This window comes from Candoia aspera, chromosome 3 (assembly GCF_035149785.1).
Source record: "Candoia aspera isolate rCanAsp1 chromosome 3, rCanAsp1.hap2, whole genome shotgun sequence".
NCBI lineage: Eukaryota > Metazoa > Chordata > Lepidosauria > Squamata > Boidae > Candoia > Candoia aspera.
Window position 1 is genome coordinate 89,824,645 of NC_086155.1, and position 16,976 is coordinate 89,841,620.

General features: G+C 37.0%; 1 protein-coding gene across 1 annotated transcript in view; it reads right to left on the bottom strand.

Annotated features, from left to right (window-relative positions):
- Positions 1-16,976, bottom strand: part of COL11A1 (collagen type XI alpha 1 chain) — a 256,753-nt gene that overhangs the window by 23,403 nt on the left and 216,374 nt on the right. The window contains exons 54-56 of the mRNA XM_063299875.1: positions 2,169-2,222; positions 910-1,017; positions 764-817 (exon numbers count right to left, since the gene is read on the bottom strand). Of these exons, the coding sequence (XP_063155945.1) occupies positions 764-817; positions 910-1,017; positions 2,169-2,222 (216 nt within the window). The remainder of the gene's footprint in view (positions 1-763; positions 818-909; positions 1,018-2,168; positions 2,223-16,976) is intronic.

A 16,976-nucleotide genomic window follows, 5' to 3' on the forward strand; every position in this document is an offset into this window, starting at 1 on the left:
ATAAACTGTTACATTTCCTCTTCTAGGTACCATTAGATGCAAAAGTTCCAGGCAAATGCATAATTAATTTTTTTAAACAGTGAAATGGTGAGATGAAGAATACAGTATCCACCTGCAGCATGTTCAGTGTTCCTGCTTTACCTAAGATTTTGCATTCTGTTCACAAATGTAATCCACTGGATATAACCTGAGGTTATCAACTACAGCAGCATATGAAGTTTAGATAGGAATCAAGTGTATAAATGGATGGATGTCTAATTATTAACATTACTTTTCTTATCCTTGTCAAAGGAGGTCTGCAAAGTTACTTCTGAAGACAGATATAGCTGGTACATGTGTAATAACTCTGAATTGACATTTGGTTTAAAATCAGAGGTGTATGAAGAACTAGGGGCACTATGACTCCAAAATAATATGGATGGATTTTTTGTGCCTCCAGTTTCTACTTGTGCTACTCAAGAACAAGTAGCAGATATTCAGTCTTAAAATATATTGACTAGGACTTTGATAACAAGCCATACTAGATGCCAAAAGAGACATGAATACTGTTCTTTGTTATACATGCTCACAGCTTTCCAGTAACAATGATGCAGTACGGTGATGTCATTCTGCCATATGTTGGTATATCTGGAGCAACTGGAGAGGCATAGCTTGATTTCAATCTGACAAACTTTTAAAGGTCTATATCTACAAAAAGATGAAGTCTAGCAGAAAAACCAATTTAGCCTATATTTTAAGACAGTTTCATAAACAGAATACTTACCATGGGACCTGGCGGCCCATCTTGACCAGGTGCTCCAGGTAAACCTTGTTCTCCCTGCAGAAAGACATAGATTCAGCTTAATTTGGAAGGACATGTTATGGACACCTGAACCAAGAAAGGAAAAATATTATGGTTGATGCACTCACCACAGGGCCAGGAATACCCCGAAGTCCTTCTGGGCCAGGTTTGCCTGCAGGACCTTGAGCACCAACTGGGCCAGTTTTTCCTGGAGCACCCTCTGATCCAGGCTCACCCTACAACATAAACATCAGTGTGAATACTCATATACTGTTTGATCATTTTATTTAAAGAAATAGTAAGTTGAGAATTCTGCAACCAGTACAGCAACTAATCCTTTTTTATATAAAACTCAGAGCAAGAGACAAGAAAAGTAGAGATTGTTCATAGCCTACTTTAAAACTCATTTTTTGTGTATATGGATCAAAAGAAGAAAAATATGAATCTAAACCATTTGCTGCCAATCACAATGATCTTTTTTCCTGTACCAAGATCCTGGTGTTCCTACAGCTTTCCATCTTTCAGACCATGCTCCTTCCTTTTCTTCTGAAATGTCTAACTCAAGAGTATTTTGGACTGAAAATACTCTTTTATCAACTTACTATTCATTTATTTTTGGTTAACAGGAATGCACAGAATTTAATGTAAAAAAAAGAATGGTAATTACAGTGAAGATACAACTGTTACATGTTGCCATGTAGATAAACAGACTATTAACAAGAGACAGCCTAGTAGAATAATGAGCCTCTTAGTTGATAGCTGCTAGGACTTAACCTCTCTTGGGATCTGATTCCAAAAAGGTGCTTTGGAGTGCATGAGAGAACATTATCTGCAGCTCCTTAAAGCAGCACCTTTTCCTAGGATTGTGTGGCTGCTGTCTGCAGTCACCACATGATTCTGAGAAAAGACATGATCACTTTAACAAATTTCAGACAAGTGCTGCATTCTACTTCTGCATGTTCCAAAACACCTTTTTGGAACTGAATCTGAAACATTTACAATCCTAATAGGTACTACCTCATCTTGTCATGAAAGCCTCAACACCTTGGGACAAATCAGTCATTCATCCTTTATTTTTTATTTATGATTCATTCATTTGTTCAGTTTTGAATGCCCAGCTCCATAAAACTCTGGGCAGCTCACAACACTAAAAGCAAGAAACAGTAAAACAATAAGAATAAAAATCATTTGCACCCAGAAGAAGAGAAAGTAAAATTTAACGGGGGGGGGGGGGGGGGGCTCAACACCACCCTACCTCAAGGCCTGGGGGAAAAGCCAAGTTTTCAGTGACTTTTTGAATATCATCAGGGAGTAAGTCATATGGATGCATGCACTGGGGGAGTGGGTGGGCAGAAACAATGTGTTCTTCTGGTAGCTTAAAATTTACCTTTGCTCCCTTTTCACCTTGCCTTCCTTCTGCCCCAGCTGCTCCAGGAGGCCCCTGTCACAAAAGAAAGAAGGATTCAAATGTACAATAAGCATAATGAGATATTAGTTAGATTCAGACTTTATTCTCACTTCACCAAGAGATACATCCCTTCAATAAAAGTCTTCTCAGGGAAGGTTCTTCTGGCAATCAGAAAAAAAGTGTTTCTGATTTTAATCCACTATAGACCTTTGTCCTCTTTAAAAATCTCATCCAATGTTTGGAGTTTATCCAGGATAGGGGTGAAGAACATTTTTCAGCCAGGGGTCTCATTTTTTTTTCCTGAAAAGATCTGGGCTCTGGTAACTACAGAGAGCATGACTAATGAGATCATGAACGGTAGGGCCACATTTTTGAACAGTTCCTGTCTGTTTAGGATGGCCTTGGTGTCTTGAGCTTTGTTAGTAAAAATCAACCCTTTTGAAGAGTTGAAGGATGGAATGAGTGTCTTAAGCTTCTGCAACATCTGACAACCCATTTTAACCTTTAAAACCACTAAATGAAACTCTTAAATATTGTAAGAAATGTTGTTGCCATCCATTCCATGGCTGTGTTGAAAGCTACAAAAGGGTGCTAGAGAGCTGTATAAGACTTGCAGACCAGGAATTGCTTTAGGTTATGGGAGGCGGGTGCTGTATGGACAATGAAAAACCATGGAAGATTTTCTCCCTTCCCTTTCAGCCTGTGTGGATCCCTCTGCTGGTTTAATCATTGAGGCAGAAGCCTGTGTATGGATGATATAAGAGCTATTAAATCTGGGCTGTAAAAATCTGCTTGATAGCAGCATAGAAACACACTATCTCTTTATTGCCATCTTGTGATTATCTGGATTTTTGTAGCCCTGATCTGGTTGTTCTAGTAGATAGTGAGTTGTAGAAGATGCTATCTCCTGGGTCCAAAGTGGTAGTGAAAGCAGATAGGCAGAGAAGCCTCTAAAACTGGGATAGATCTTGTCTGTACTGCAACACAAAGACTAATTCTAGAAAAGCATACCTAGCTTTTGTGGGGGAGAATGGAAGAGGCAGCATTGAGCTGTAGGTTAAAGACAGCCTTGTTGGATATATTTACTGGGCAACTGATCGTTCTCTACACAGTGATCAGAAGAGAACAGAAAAGTTGACCAAGTATCAGTAAAGTGAAAACAGCTTCCCAAAATGAAAGAGAAAATATCCATTAATCCACCTGAATGTAAAATGTGCACAAATGCCACCCCAGCAAAAAAGGAGGGGCATTTCTTCTTCACACAAGGAAAACAACGATCTATTTTTGTCAATGCACTGTCAGCAAGATGCTTCTTTTTCTGCTAAATTTGATGAGATTTTAGAATCTTTAAAAAAGCCTCTTCTGTAAGATGCATGCATGCATCTCTTTGATTAAACAACCCAGCAGGCTAGAACAGTCCTAGCCTGCATTTCCTACTAAAGTTTAAAAGATAACTTTATTTTGCTCTTTGCATGGCACATGCATCTAGCAGAACTGACAAGTCTAATGTTGTGTCAGTGTGAACACTGGTAATGAGACATTGCTGTGCAAACACCCTTCAACTGGAGAATCCTCAAATATTCTACTGATGTCTTTGCTAATACCATAGAGTATATGATCTGATTTGCCCTTCTTCATGTTAAAATATTCTTCACTGTAAAGCTGAATTTAAAGCCATTATATAATGAGCACTGTAAACATAATTCCATGTAGCCCATTCCATGCACTGCAGTGTTCATGTGGAACAGTTTATGGGATCCCACTTATGCACATGAATGGCTTCCTTTCAGCTTCTGTACTATTGCATTTCTTAGCTGCATTTATGTGGAACTGTAATAATTTTTGTAAGCAAAGAAGGAAGAAATCAGATACTTTGCCTCCTATGACAAGGTTAACAATCTCTGGGTGAACCTTCTCTAGATATGTTAGGTATGCTAGTAGGGAGGAACCAGTGGTTGATGCATGTTCTTGTTTTATCTACAAATGCCAGCAGAGTGTCACTATCTATAGTTACATGGTAGCCCTATAGTGCCACTGAAATGTTTCACATTTCATAGAACCTTTGTTAGCAACAGAAGGGAGGATTTGTCTTTTTCTTTTAACTCTCATATGTTAGAAAATTCCCAGTCCATATCAAGATTATAATAATAGAAGGAAAAATTAAAGGATCAGCTGTATGCAAATGATTAACTGTAATGCATATTTTAACTCTTAGTTCATGTGCATATATTACATGTAGGCCATGTATCCTGGTGTAGGAGTGTGGAAAAAACTTATACAATGAGCTCTGGGAGAAAGAGGATATGGAACAAATGAACTCACATTGTTCATGCAACCCATGTCAGACATTAATAATATAATGTGAGAACCAGAAGTAGAAGCCGGAAACATGTTAAAAAGGGACCCTTGGATTCTGTCCAGATGAGAAATTTGAAACAGTCATGGCTCTTTGTTGCAGACTGAATGGTAATATGCAATAATGATTCATAGATAATTAAGCTCCCCTAAACATTTAAATGTGTCCCCATTTGCATTTTACACTGAAGAGAGGCTGACTGTCAGGAAACTAGGCCAAGAACCATGCTGAGCCAGTATTTCAACTCTAGTTCTTTATTGCTTTCACCCTATAGACAGAATCTTGCCAGACTAAGGCTACTCAACTAACCTAAGGGAAGATAACTCAGAAGGGCTCTAGGGCAGAGCTACCTTGAACCTCTTAACCTTCCCAGCAACAGAGTTGGGGCTGCGAAGCCTCTTATCCGTCTGGAATGCGTTCTCCTCCTGGGAACCAGTGGCAGCACTGGAATCCACCATACTGACACACGCTTGCCAATAAAATAATTCCTCCCACCTACTCCACACACATTTCCGTCTTAGAACTTCAACTTCTTAATGGACAGTCAGTATAATTTAGGCTAAGCTTAATAAAAATTTTTAAAAATCCACTGCCATTTGTAAAATCATTCCATACAAAGGTAGATTAATAAAAGTAAAGAACACCAAAAAAGAAAAGAAATGGAAAAAAAGAGAAACAGGAACAACATATACCATATATGTATAAACAGACTGTCAGCTCACATAATACTGTTTGTGATGACAAACCTAAGTTTATTGTGTATTATATAAAAAGAGACCGTGTTACAAGAGCATTAATATGTTATTTTACTACATGAGACACACTTGAACAAGCTTTTAAATGGTTAGAGCCAATGCTCTTGGGATAGGAGAAACAATATAAAACTTTGTAATAATTAGAAATATACTTCTTGCATAATCTAGGAATGCAGCTGCAACATCAATTAGCAGAGCTTAGGAACACTGTGATCGCTAAATTATAAATACAATGAATCATGATTGCCAAAACACAGGGGAGGGGGTATATTCATTATCAAACAGTACCAATTCTGCACTGAATGCAAAGTTGGTAAATGAACAGCTCTTGTTAACCCTCACCATTTGCCAGCATTGCACAGATGGCACTTCCGCAAAAAAAAGATGGCTAATTGTTATTTATCTTTCTTTGCTATGCTTAGATTTTGTAGTGTTGGGGAAAATTTTAACTAGCACAAAATATCTCAGCAACAAGAACGTGGAATCCATCCATCCATCCATCATCCCACCCAAGTCCCCAAACTATGATCAAGTTGCACTGAAACTCAGTGAGGAAGTCTGGATTAGACACTCTTTCTCAGTTTACCCTACCTCACAGAATACTTATAAGGGTAACATGTGAAGAACCACATGTAAGAGAAAAATATAATAAAAGTAATCTGTAGAACTAATCATTAAGATGACTTGTGCATAAAAACTATGCCCCCTAGAGCCAGACTGGGAAATCTTTTGTTGAGTGGGTAGGCAAAGATACATATCACACATGTGGATGGGGCAGATTTTCTGAGTTTTTTTTCCATGTTCTGTTTAGGGTGAAGGGGATTTGTTTTAAAAACTACATTAGAATTTACATTATAGTTGTATAGTTTCAAGCTCAAATGGAAGGAAATTGTACCACTGATTTTTGGCAACTGAGATCAGGAGAAAGCCACAAAAGGGAACTTAAGGATTGCTTGTGGTCTTGAGGCAGGTTCACAGACTACACTGATTCCTCTCTAATCTTGTATTGTTCACCCTGCTCACGTTTGTTGTTCTTTGCACCAGAAGAGTTTTCCAATTATTTCAATATGTTATCATACAAATCCAGATACATACAACAAAGCCTATAGGAAGCTATTTACAATGCAAAGGCTTGCTTACATATGTGGATTTCCTTTGGGGATTAAAACATTTGTACCATATATTTATGATGTTATTTAACACATTGATATGAAACCATTTATCAAACACACATAATACAAAAGCTGATAAAGTGGATGGAGGCAACTTTTTCATGGTGCCCTCTGTATGTTAATATTGTAAAGTAGTTTATCTCCATCTCATTCCTCAGCTTGAAGGTTTCCCTTGAAAACATGTTCAAATGCTATTCAGAGTCATCTGTCAGCTGACTGAAAATATGCTTGCTTAATGTTTAAAAGAAAAAAGTGCCATTTATTATTTATAAAGCATATAAACATGATATGACTATTTGGAAGGCTAAGAACACCCAGCAACTGTTTGCCATATATTAGGTTTTCTGTTATATACTCAAGAAGAATAAAAGAGCTGTTCCTCAATTTACAAGTGCCAGAGACATCCAGCTGAGGTAGCAATATATTTTCCCCCTGCAAAATGGAATAAACCCAACCCAGGATAAATCATTGCTAGATTTTTCTCATTCTCCAGATGTTAGACTTTTCTACATTATATTTAAAATGTTTAAAATTTACCAGACCAAGAATGTTTGTCCAGGATCCAAATATTTAAATTAGGATGGTCCATTTTATACAGAATCTAAATCCATTTTCATAGACCACTAATTCACCTTGAATCCTGTACTGAATTCTAAAGAAACCTGAAATTCCTTGAAAATTTAACATGGGATTTTTCAACAAGAAGACAAGGAATAGCAGTCTTTGTCTTTTGGAAAATAGAGGTACAAGGTGGAGTAGGACCTATACGGACACAAATTCTTACCTTAAGAAGGAAAGAACTAATTCCTTACTCATTTGTCTAAAATACGGTGAACAAAATAAGTATATACGAATACTGCAACAATTGGAGAGGAAGTCAGCAGTTCAATATAGAAAGTGCTCATTGAAGATAAATTTTGACTAGATTTTGAAACCATCCAACCATCTGTTTCCTAACTTCTCTTTAGCAGTTTAATTTTTGGAAAGCTGTTCAAAACAGTTATTATTGCTGCCAAAGTATTGCAAAATGTGATAGTCTATCAGACTTTCCCAATCTGATCCCCCCAGATGTACTGGACCTGCAAGTTTCAGAATTCCTCAGCAGGTATGGCCAAAGTCTGGGAGTTGTAGACCCAAGAAATCTAGACAGGAAGAGGTTTGGGAAGACATCTCTATGCTGTCACCTATCCAGATGATAAACTGTGTGATTATATGGTCTTTCCCAAAAGTGATACAAAGAAGAAATCACTTCTGAGTTGAGAGCCATGCTTCTGTAAAAAGAAAAAGCCAAGACTTGTACGTTTTCAAAAGTTATCAACACCCTTCCTGATTTTCCTAACCAGACAAATGAAGCTATGTCTGGTGTTTTATTAAAATACTATTTATTAGCAAGCACTTGGTTAAAACCGTAGATTAAAATATTATTTATAATTAAACATTTAACATATATTTATTAATAGAAGGTGGTGATCCATACACTGATATGAAGTACCAGGATTTGTATTTTTTTTTTACATTGTTAATGGTTCTACTTTTTACCCTGTACATAAAGTATTATGCTTTATGAACTGACTTCTAATTGTAATAAATAAAACAAGTACCATCATTTGTTGCTGGGTAAACTGATCATATGCAAACTATGATGGACACTGATGACTTCAGCACCTAGGCAATGTTGATTTGATTTCTGATTTTGATTTAGTGTGCTGTGTGAGCCTAGAAACTGTTGTTTGTAAACTCTGATTTGGAACTTAGCATGTTACATGAAGTCAAACAATTGTGACTTATTGAACACTATGATTAAAGAAGCCATGGTCAGCATGATGGGTTGAACCTCGTCAGTGACTTGCCCAAGGTCCTGCTTTAAACTTCATAAGCACTTGGGAAGTGATGATTATATAACATTTATCAAATCTAAGGCTAGATACAAAACTGGCTTTCCTTTATTAAATGGGCAGTTTCACAAAACTGTGTTATTAAAAAGGTTGGGTAAGACACGTGCACACCCTCACACACATATGGTATTTCTTCCTTTTTCAAGGAATTTCAGTGCAAGACAGATTTCCTTACAGAACATTGAGACTTCACATAAACATGTAATCTAAAAACCACAACAAACTAATTTACCAGGTAATTTGGATGTGGTTCTCTGCCAAAAAAAGTCTATTTCTGGATTTTAAAACAAAACAAAACATTTAAAGCCAAGAAGTGGGGGGCCATGCATTATTCACTGAACTATTCCTGATTCCGTATTTTTTACCAAACATAATTGTATACACCGCAGATCTATTGTGGTAAAAGTGCTACCAATCACTAAAATTAAGCCTGAAAGAGTTGTGATTTCTAAGAACATTTTCATTTGAATCAAGAAGTACTCCTACCTTTTGGATACTTCAAGAACACTGCAAAGTGGTATAAAGCATTTGCCTATTTACAGTGCATTAGCTTTTGCCCTCATATTTCTCCTTAGCTAGCACTATTCATATAAACAGCTGAGGATACATCTTCCTTTCTAATCAGCAAAGACAAATGTGAATTAGAAGCACATTTGCTTCTTAGAACCGATAGTACTGTGTAAGTCATGCAAGTGGTGAGCTTGCCTGGCCAATTTAAAAGGAACTACAACAGCCACAAAATTTGGACTCAACAAATCCCTTTCCTATTCTCCTCCAGTGCTCCCCTCAGCCTATGTGACTGCAGGCTGGCCCAAAGGCAAGTTTTAGTAAAGTTGCTATTAATTACATTGATAGCTATAAAAAATGCATACATACATCTCTCTCTCTCTCTCTCTAGTATCTCTCTATCTGTCTCCATCCATCCATCCAGTTATTCCCTTCTGGAGTAAAAAAAACCATACCCACAGTTCAAACAAGGAGTAAGCAAAAGAAATGTGAAGCAGAAGATCAGAGAACATACATACCTAATGTACAAATGTACCCCACATACTTGGAGTAAGCAACATTGTACAAAGCATAGAAAAGAGTGAGAAACAGTGAAGAAAGGGAATTACAAGGAAAAGAAAAACTAAATCTAGTTTATAACAATATAATTCACCATACCTCTCCATATCTTTCTATGGAGGGTTGAGGCTGGTGAAGTGAGAGCCCCTAATTTCCAAACCAGGGAGACCAGTTTGCAAACGAGGGACAGATACTAGAAAGTTTCCAGGCTGGGAAAAAGGCAGTTACAAATCCATTGACTTGAAAAGGCAGCCCTGGACCACCACGAGGTCCAGGATATGAACCTTGCAACGGACATATGTATCAACATTTTCACATGCATGTCTTCCAAATTCTCTACAGAAACACTTCTTGTGTCAGTCTGGGAATACAGAGCTGAGAGAGAGAGTTTTATAGCTGTACCTGGTATGAAGTCTTGACACCATTCTTGCTTCTACCATATCTATACATCAATTCATATGTTGCTTTTTGTTCTTTAAACTTCTTTCCTCTCACATTTTAAACTTCTCATTACTTCATCCAAACTTGACTTTCTTGGTTCTTCCCTTTCCTCTTTTGCCATTCACTTTCCCTTTATCTCTCTCTGAATATTTGATCCTTTATATAACCAATATAATTCTTCAACACAATTATATCGCACTGGTAATTCATTTTTGTATTCAATCCACATTCATTCACACACATTAATTCTTGACACTATATCTTCTTGTCTTACCACACCCACTTCTTAAGTAATCCATTTCACTGCATTCAGTTTTCTACTTTTTTTCAGACATTTCCAATTCTCCATTCCTTATAACAAAGTTGGCAGAAATATGCTCTTATACACAGCCATTTGGCTTCTTCTGGCAAAGACTGATTCCTCATAATGGACCACAAACTATCCAATACCTTTCTATCAGCATTTGCCTAGCTTACAATTTCTCCACCTATTTCCCTATCTTTAATAAACATTTCACCAAGGTACACAAGTTCATCTACCAGCTTTAATTTTCTTCAATTATTTCTAACTTATTCATGCTACTTTCCATTCAACACAATTATTACGATTTTCAATGCGCCTCCTTGTATCATACATCCGAACATTTGCTGTAAATATTTAGATTTTCAACGAAAATGTCATTGTCTGAAAGCAAAAGCATACATGTATTCATTTTCCTGACCAGCATGTCTTTAATATCATAACCATTCATTATATATTTATCCATAAATACATTAAACAATAAAAGGGTTATTACACATTCTAGGGACGCGGTGGCGCTGCGGGTTAAACCGCTGAGCTGTCGATCGGAAGGTCGGCGGTTCGAAACTGCGCAGCGGGGTGAGCTCCCGTTGCTAGTCCCAGCTCCTGCACACCAAGCAGTTCGAAAACATGCAAATGTGAGTAGATTAATTGGTACCGCTTCGGCGGGAAGGTAACGGCGTTCCGTGAGTCATGCTGGCCACATGACCTGGAAGTGTCTATGACAACGCCGGCTCTAAGGCTTAGAAACGGAGATGAGCACCGCCCCCTAGAGTCGGACACGACTGGACTTTACGTCAAGGGAAACCTTTACCTTTACCTTACACATTCTAACATTATTCCCAGCTGAGTGCTGAAAAATTTGCTCAGCATTCTATTTACGCTTTACTTCTACCAAGGCAATAACCTTTATTTCTTACATTCATATAGTTCTGAATACCCTGCTAAAGAATAAAAATCTGGTCTACACATACCCACCCCAGTAAAAGGCCAACTGCACTTCCCAAATGTTGCTAGGGTCAGCTCTTGCATCTTTCAGTGAGAATCCTGCCAAGTAACTACCAAGGCTCACTTAACAAACAAATCCCTTACACATTTTGCACTTACACTTGTTTCCTTTCATTTTCACTTGTATAAAGGAAAAATCATGGCATTTTTCCAATCATCAGACACGGATGCAATTTTCACACACACTTTAAATAGGTCACATAACTACTTTATAAGCAAACCATATTCATATTTTAATATTTCTCCAGTTACACCATCTACACCTGCAGCCTTATTCTTTTTCAATGTTCTCCCAGCACATACAACTTCATAACTTTTTTTCTGGGGAAAAAAAACATTATACATTCACTGTTCATTATATCACTATCACTATCATAGCAATTTTTAAAATACTTCTTCCTGCACTCCTTTACTTCAGTTTCATCCCAAATAGTGAAATTATTCTAAAGTTGAGTGGAACTTTATTCTTAGTTCCATTCACTTTATTTTCCAAGATCCACTCTTCACACTACTAAATAATGACCTCTATCATAATCAGAACTTCTTGCCACTTTTGCATATATCACTGTTTTATTCAAACTTTCATTACAAACAATAAAACCAATCATACTTTTAAATTTATATTTTTCCCTTTCCATGTGTACACCATATGAACACAGACTTATGCTTCAGCCATGAATTTGAAATAGACCTTTTTCTAAGCATACAGTCCTTCGACAATCATCTTTTGTATGTGTCTCTGAATGGCTCGATCATTTTTTTGCACCTTCTCTCATTCTCACTCATCCATTCATGTCATCTAATGGAATAATTTTTTCCCTGAATTGTTTTCATTCAGAATATTACACTATTTTCCCCCAAGCTCATCTGTGGTTCTTTTATTATCACCATTCAGTGAGCAATAACATACAATGATCACCAGCCTATGAATTTTTGCTTTTGTATGCTCCCAAAGCAATCTAGATGACACTGATTCCAAATTTATGGCATACACTTTAGCCCTTTAATTATATATGAAAGTTAAACCTACATCTTCATTTTCCTTAACATATCTATCAAACCTAATCCAGAAAAAGAGGTGACCTTCACTCAAAACCATTATATCCTTTCCCCTTTCACAAATACTCCTCCCTCCCCTCCCCTCCCATTTGTTAATTCATATTCTGTAGCATTTAACATTCACTTCTATATTCTAAAATACACTTTTCCATATGCCATGTTCATCAGCAGATGGGCCCACAGACCTCCACAACTCATCATGGTTTTGGTTAATCAAGGTTTTCACATAATGTTTTTTAGCAAAGGAAGGAAAAAGAAGGTAAGTTACTAGCCTTAGTCATACCTGTATCATATGTGGCGTTCCCTGCTAATGATGACAGTACCAATCAGTTTTGTCACATTTTGATGACTAATACTGCAACCAAGAACTTTTTCTCCAGTTTAGGAGAAACTGAGGGGGGCTGAGCCATAGAAATGCTACTTCTTGGTAGCAGCTACTATGTTTTAAATCGCTTCCTGGCTGAAATCAGGCTAGCTTCCATCTTGATTTCATTTAGGATACTCAAAACTGAGCTGTTTTGAAGAGCATTCATGGACTGGCAGGATGACATCTAAGTTGAATGTATTGTTGAGGTATTAGGGTGTCACTGTAATTTAATTTTTAAACTAGAGTTACTATGGATGTTTTATGTACATGTAGGAGAATTCTCTGAATCTGGGAAAGAAGACAGAGGTTTTCAAAACATTGCAGACAAGGAGAACATGGACATTTCAGCCTTACTTCTTAAGGGAGGCATCAGTCTGTCCATCAGAGAATTAATGAGAAAGATCAGACAACTCACAGAGGTCTTAAAACACTCACTAATAAATGAGTGAATGGAGTATATTTATCTACTTTCCATGTTTTTGTAACCTAATCCCTTTTTCCTGGCATTAATGAGAATCCTTTGTGAATCTTGCTTTCTTAGTCTTGCACTGCTATAGGAGCTTGACAGTATCTTTTTTTCTTTTAATTCTTACAATAGATATTTTATTATTTACATACTGCGGATGTTTTATCTATCAACTACTGATAGTTCAATGGGATTTGGCAGAAAAATAAAATAAAATAAGCTGTGCTGACATTAATAACAGTTTTTTAAAACAATGTTTTCAATGAAAAGCTTGGAGAATTTTTTTCTATGCCCTTCCCTACTTAGTTGGAGGAATATTGTTTTGTGGCCAATGTTGGGAATTGAGCACTTCAACATGGGGCATTGGTGCTGCTGCCTCAGTGGTACCATGGCCCTGAATTTTTGCATCAGTATCCCTGATGGGCAACCAAATTGATTTTCTTCTGGCCTGGCAACTCAAAACTTCAAATGGCAAAATTTCTGTACTGCACTTTTTGATACTTACATAAGACTGGGTGCAGATTATTTTCCTGGTAGTAGGAATTCATCCCCACCTCCCAGCTCTCTTGCTGTTAGTTATCCTTGGCTGTGAAGGTATCAAGGGTTTTTCCCAGCCAGACTGGTGTTTTTTGTTTGCTTCCTTATCAACAGCAAATGCAGAGATGGAAAGATAGAGAGGGGACTACTAGCTGCGGGGTATTTCAATGCCCTCTCATTGGTAGCACACACATTGTCTCTGGACATTTTGCAATGGCTGCAATTGGAGCAATCTCATGCCACTGAGGAAAAATTGTGAGAGTTAGGGATTGTTTGGCGGTGGTAACAGTGGGTTACTTAAAGTGCCCTAAAATTCAATTAGTCTACTTGGCTTCTGGACATGGAATGGGAGATGATGACTTTGGATGGGTGTTAATGACAGTGAAAAGGTTACCCTGAATTGATGAGGCATACCTAAGTATTCCAAAGCCTCTTTGCTTACATGGCTCAAGAGTTCCCCTGACCTTTATCACAAAAGGTCCACAAAAGCAATAAGAAACGTAGGTTCCTGACGTCTTAAAAAAAATAATTAAATGTTGCACATTTTCTTTTATTGTCTTGGACTTGACTGTAACAAAAATATATTGGAAAAGAAATCTTTTGGCTTCACTGTAATAAATGTATTCATTATTGAATCTTCAAGTGAGTCTTATTCCAATTCTGTTGAAAAGGCTACTAATACCACTGTAATTGTTTCCAGCATTATAAATGTTCAGTAAATTGGAGGAACAAATAGATTATTGTGTAAAATAGATAAAACTAATTAAGCATGTCAGTTCACTCAAGCCTATTATATAGAACGGTTTATCTCATTTTGCTAAATAGATTACAGCTTACATTTAATGCTGCTGTACGTTTTAAAAACTGTTAAAAATCAGCTAATTGCCTGACAAATAAGGTTTAGATGTTCACATGCCTGCAGAGATTATTCAGGATGCGTATCTATTAGTCTTCAAAAAGACTAATGATAGTAGGATAATTGCAGGCCTATCAACTTTTTGGGTGTTCCTGAAACATTATTTTTCGAAGTCATTACTTTTTATTTGGCACTAAACATTATTCCATCTTACACCATGAGCTGACTTTAGGATAAACTCCATTTAAAACAATGTGTTGAAAATTAATGTGTCGTCTAAACCACACACTCAAGTGCAGGGAAGCACTTTCCCTTCCTTTCACAATACTCCAAGCTGAACTGATTAAAGTGAACCGCATTATATGCAAAATGGGATAAAGGGACAACTTCCCTCCTTCTGTGAGCCTCCAAACATCTCAAGCTCTACATACTGTATATGTAAGCTGTCTTCCTTCATCAGGGCTTCCATAGGCATCTGGTTGAAGCCACAATGACATCACATGCAGCATAATGCTATTACACAAATGACCCAAATAATTTAATTTGCATCAGTCGCATCTTGACTGCAAAGTAAATCCAATATGTAATTCACATAACCTGCACGATGGCATCATGCCACAGGTGAGGTCATTTGTCTCGTTGCTCCCCTACAGACCCCATGATTGCCTATCATCTTGAAATGTTAGTAGTCTCTAAATGTTCTACTAGAGATTATGGGAATGAAGTTCCTAACCCTAACTCTTTCCTCAGTATGTGGCACTGCTATGGATACTACCCATCCAGCTTATTGCCCAAGCACCTGTCTTGTTCCTCTAGTGAGAAATGAGATTATATTGGCAATAAATATTAGAATATATTAGCAATTAGCAATACTACTAATTGTCATCTGTCTAGAAAAGAAATTTGAATTTCCTTTATGGCAATGTCATCTTCTCTTCTCTTTTTGAGGCACACAATTTTATTTTTTTTAGGTATTATATTTTATTAATGTACTTATTTTATTCAACTTAGACATCACCTGACTCCAATAGACTCTGGGTTGCTGTTTGTGAGATGGGAGGCTATATAAATTAGTTTCATAAATAAATTTAAAAAATAAACACAAGAACATCAAAATACCATCAAACAACAAAACATGCAGCAATGAACAAAATGGCAAATCCACTTAACAATACACATAGCATGCATGCAACAAGAGGCTCCATCCATCCTAGCCAAAGCCTTGGAGAATAATGAATATGAACGATGAATACAACTTTTGCAATAAAGATATCACACAAGAATGAATCACACATCTGGCAACCTGATATATATCATGCATGGCAACTTATTATTTTACAATTTTAGCCGCTCAGGTTACAAGGTCAAATCTTAGCTTATTTAGTAAAACTATGTACAACAACCATAGAGCCTTTTTGCTGTTCACCTCATAGCGGAAAGTGGAAAGCACTTATTAGTTTTCCATTTGGAAAATGGAAGTTATGATTTTCAATTTCAGAACAAGCCTAGCAATTAAACTAGAGTTTAAAGTCAATGTAATATCCTGACTCATTTTAAAGCTTTTAATTATAGTTTGTGCTTTGAAAAATCAGAAAACTATGGTAAATTAAGCAAATGTTTATTCTTCCTGCTTTTTTCACCTAATAATTTGTAGCCTTCCTCAAGAGTTTTAGTAGAAAGATAATATGCTTCTCTTAATGGCCCTTTAAAGTGTTTCCTTGTTGTATGTACTCTTCCTCTTATTGTTCTTGTAATTAAGTTTTGTACTCCATAGTAACAATTACCATGCATCCATGATCATTTCCCCATCAGCAATTTATAGTGTCATCCAACCATTGTTGTGGCAATATATCATTAAAGAAATCACACTTTCTATTGTCACAGCAATGGCTGAGTAATGCTTTAAATCACCAGTGCGGTAACACTTACATCTATATGAAACAACAAAGATTCACTTCAATGAAGTGATTCAGGTTGTAGAAGTGTCCTGATTTGTTTGCTGAAACAAGGAAGCCAGCTGATTCACCTCAACAAAGCAATTTCCATGACCTTGAATTATTTAAGGCCAGTACTGTTGAACAGGCTTTTCTCTGCCTTCTCCTACAGCACTATCTGAAGAACTTCCAGGCTGGACAACTTCAGGATTGCCTGTAGCCTATGTTGAAGCTGCCTAGATTGGTAGAGTTTTATTGTATATAGACTGGTCTTTTGGTTCTTCCTTTCCTCTTGATTTTCTCCTGCAATGCTTGTTGAAAAAGGTTCCACTTAGCTTTCTCCCATAATGTGAGTTTCCATAAGGAGAAGACAGAAGCAGACCAGAATGAAGCTCTCTCTGTGTGAGTGTGTGTGTGTGGGTGTTTGTGTGTGTGTGTGTCTTACTTTTTGAAGTAAGACACCACTGTTGCATCATGAAGCAGTTTCAAAGGGATGCTTTGAAGTTTCATCAAAGAGAAGCACTCTTTTAGCATGTACTGCCTCTGCCTATCTCAATACACACAAAAAGGCAGAG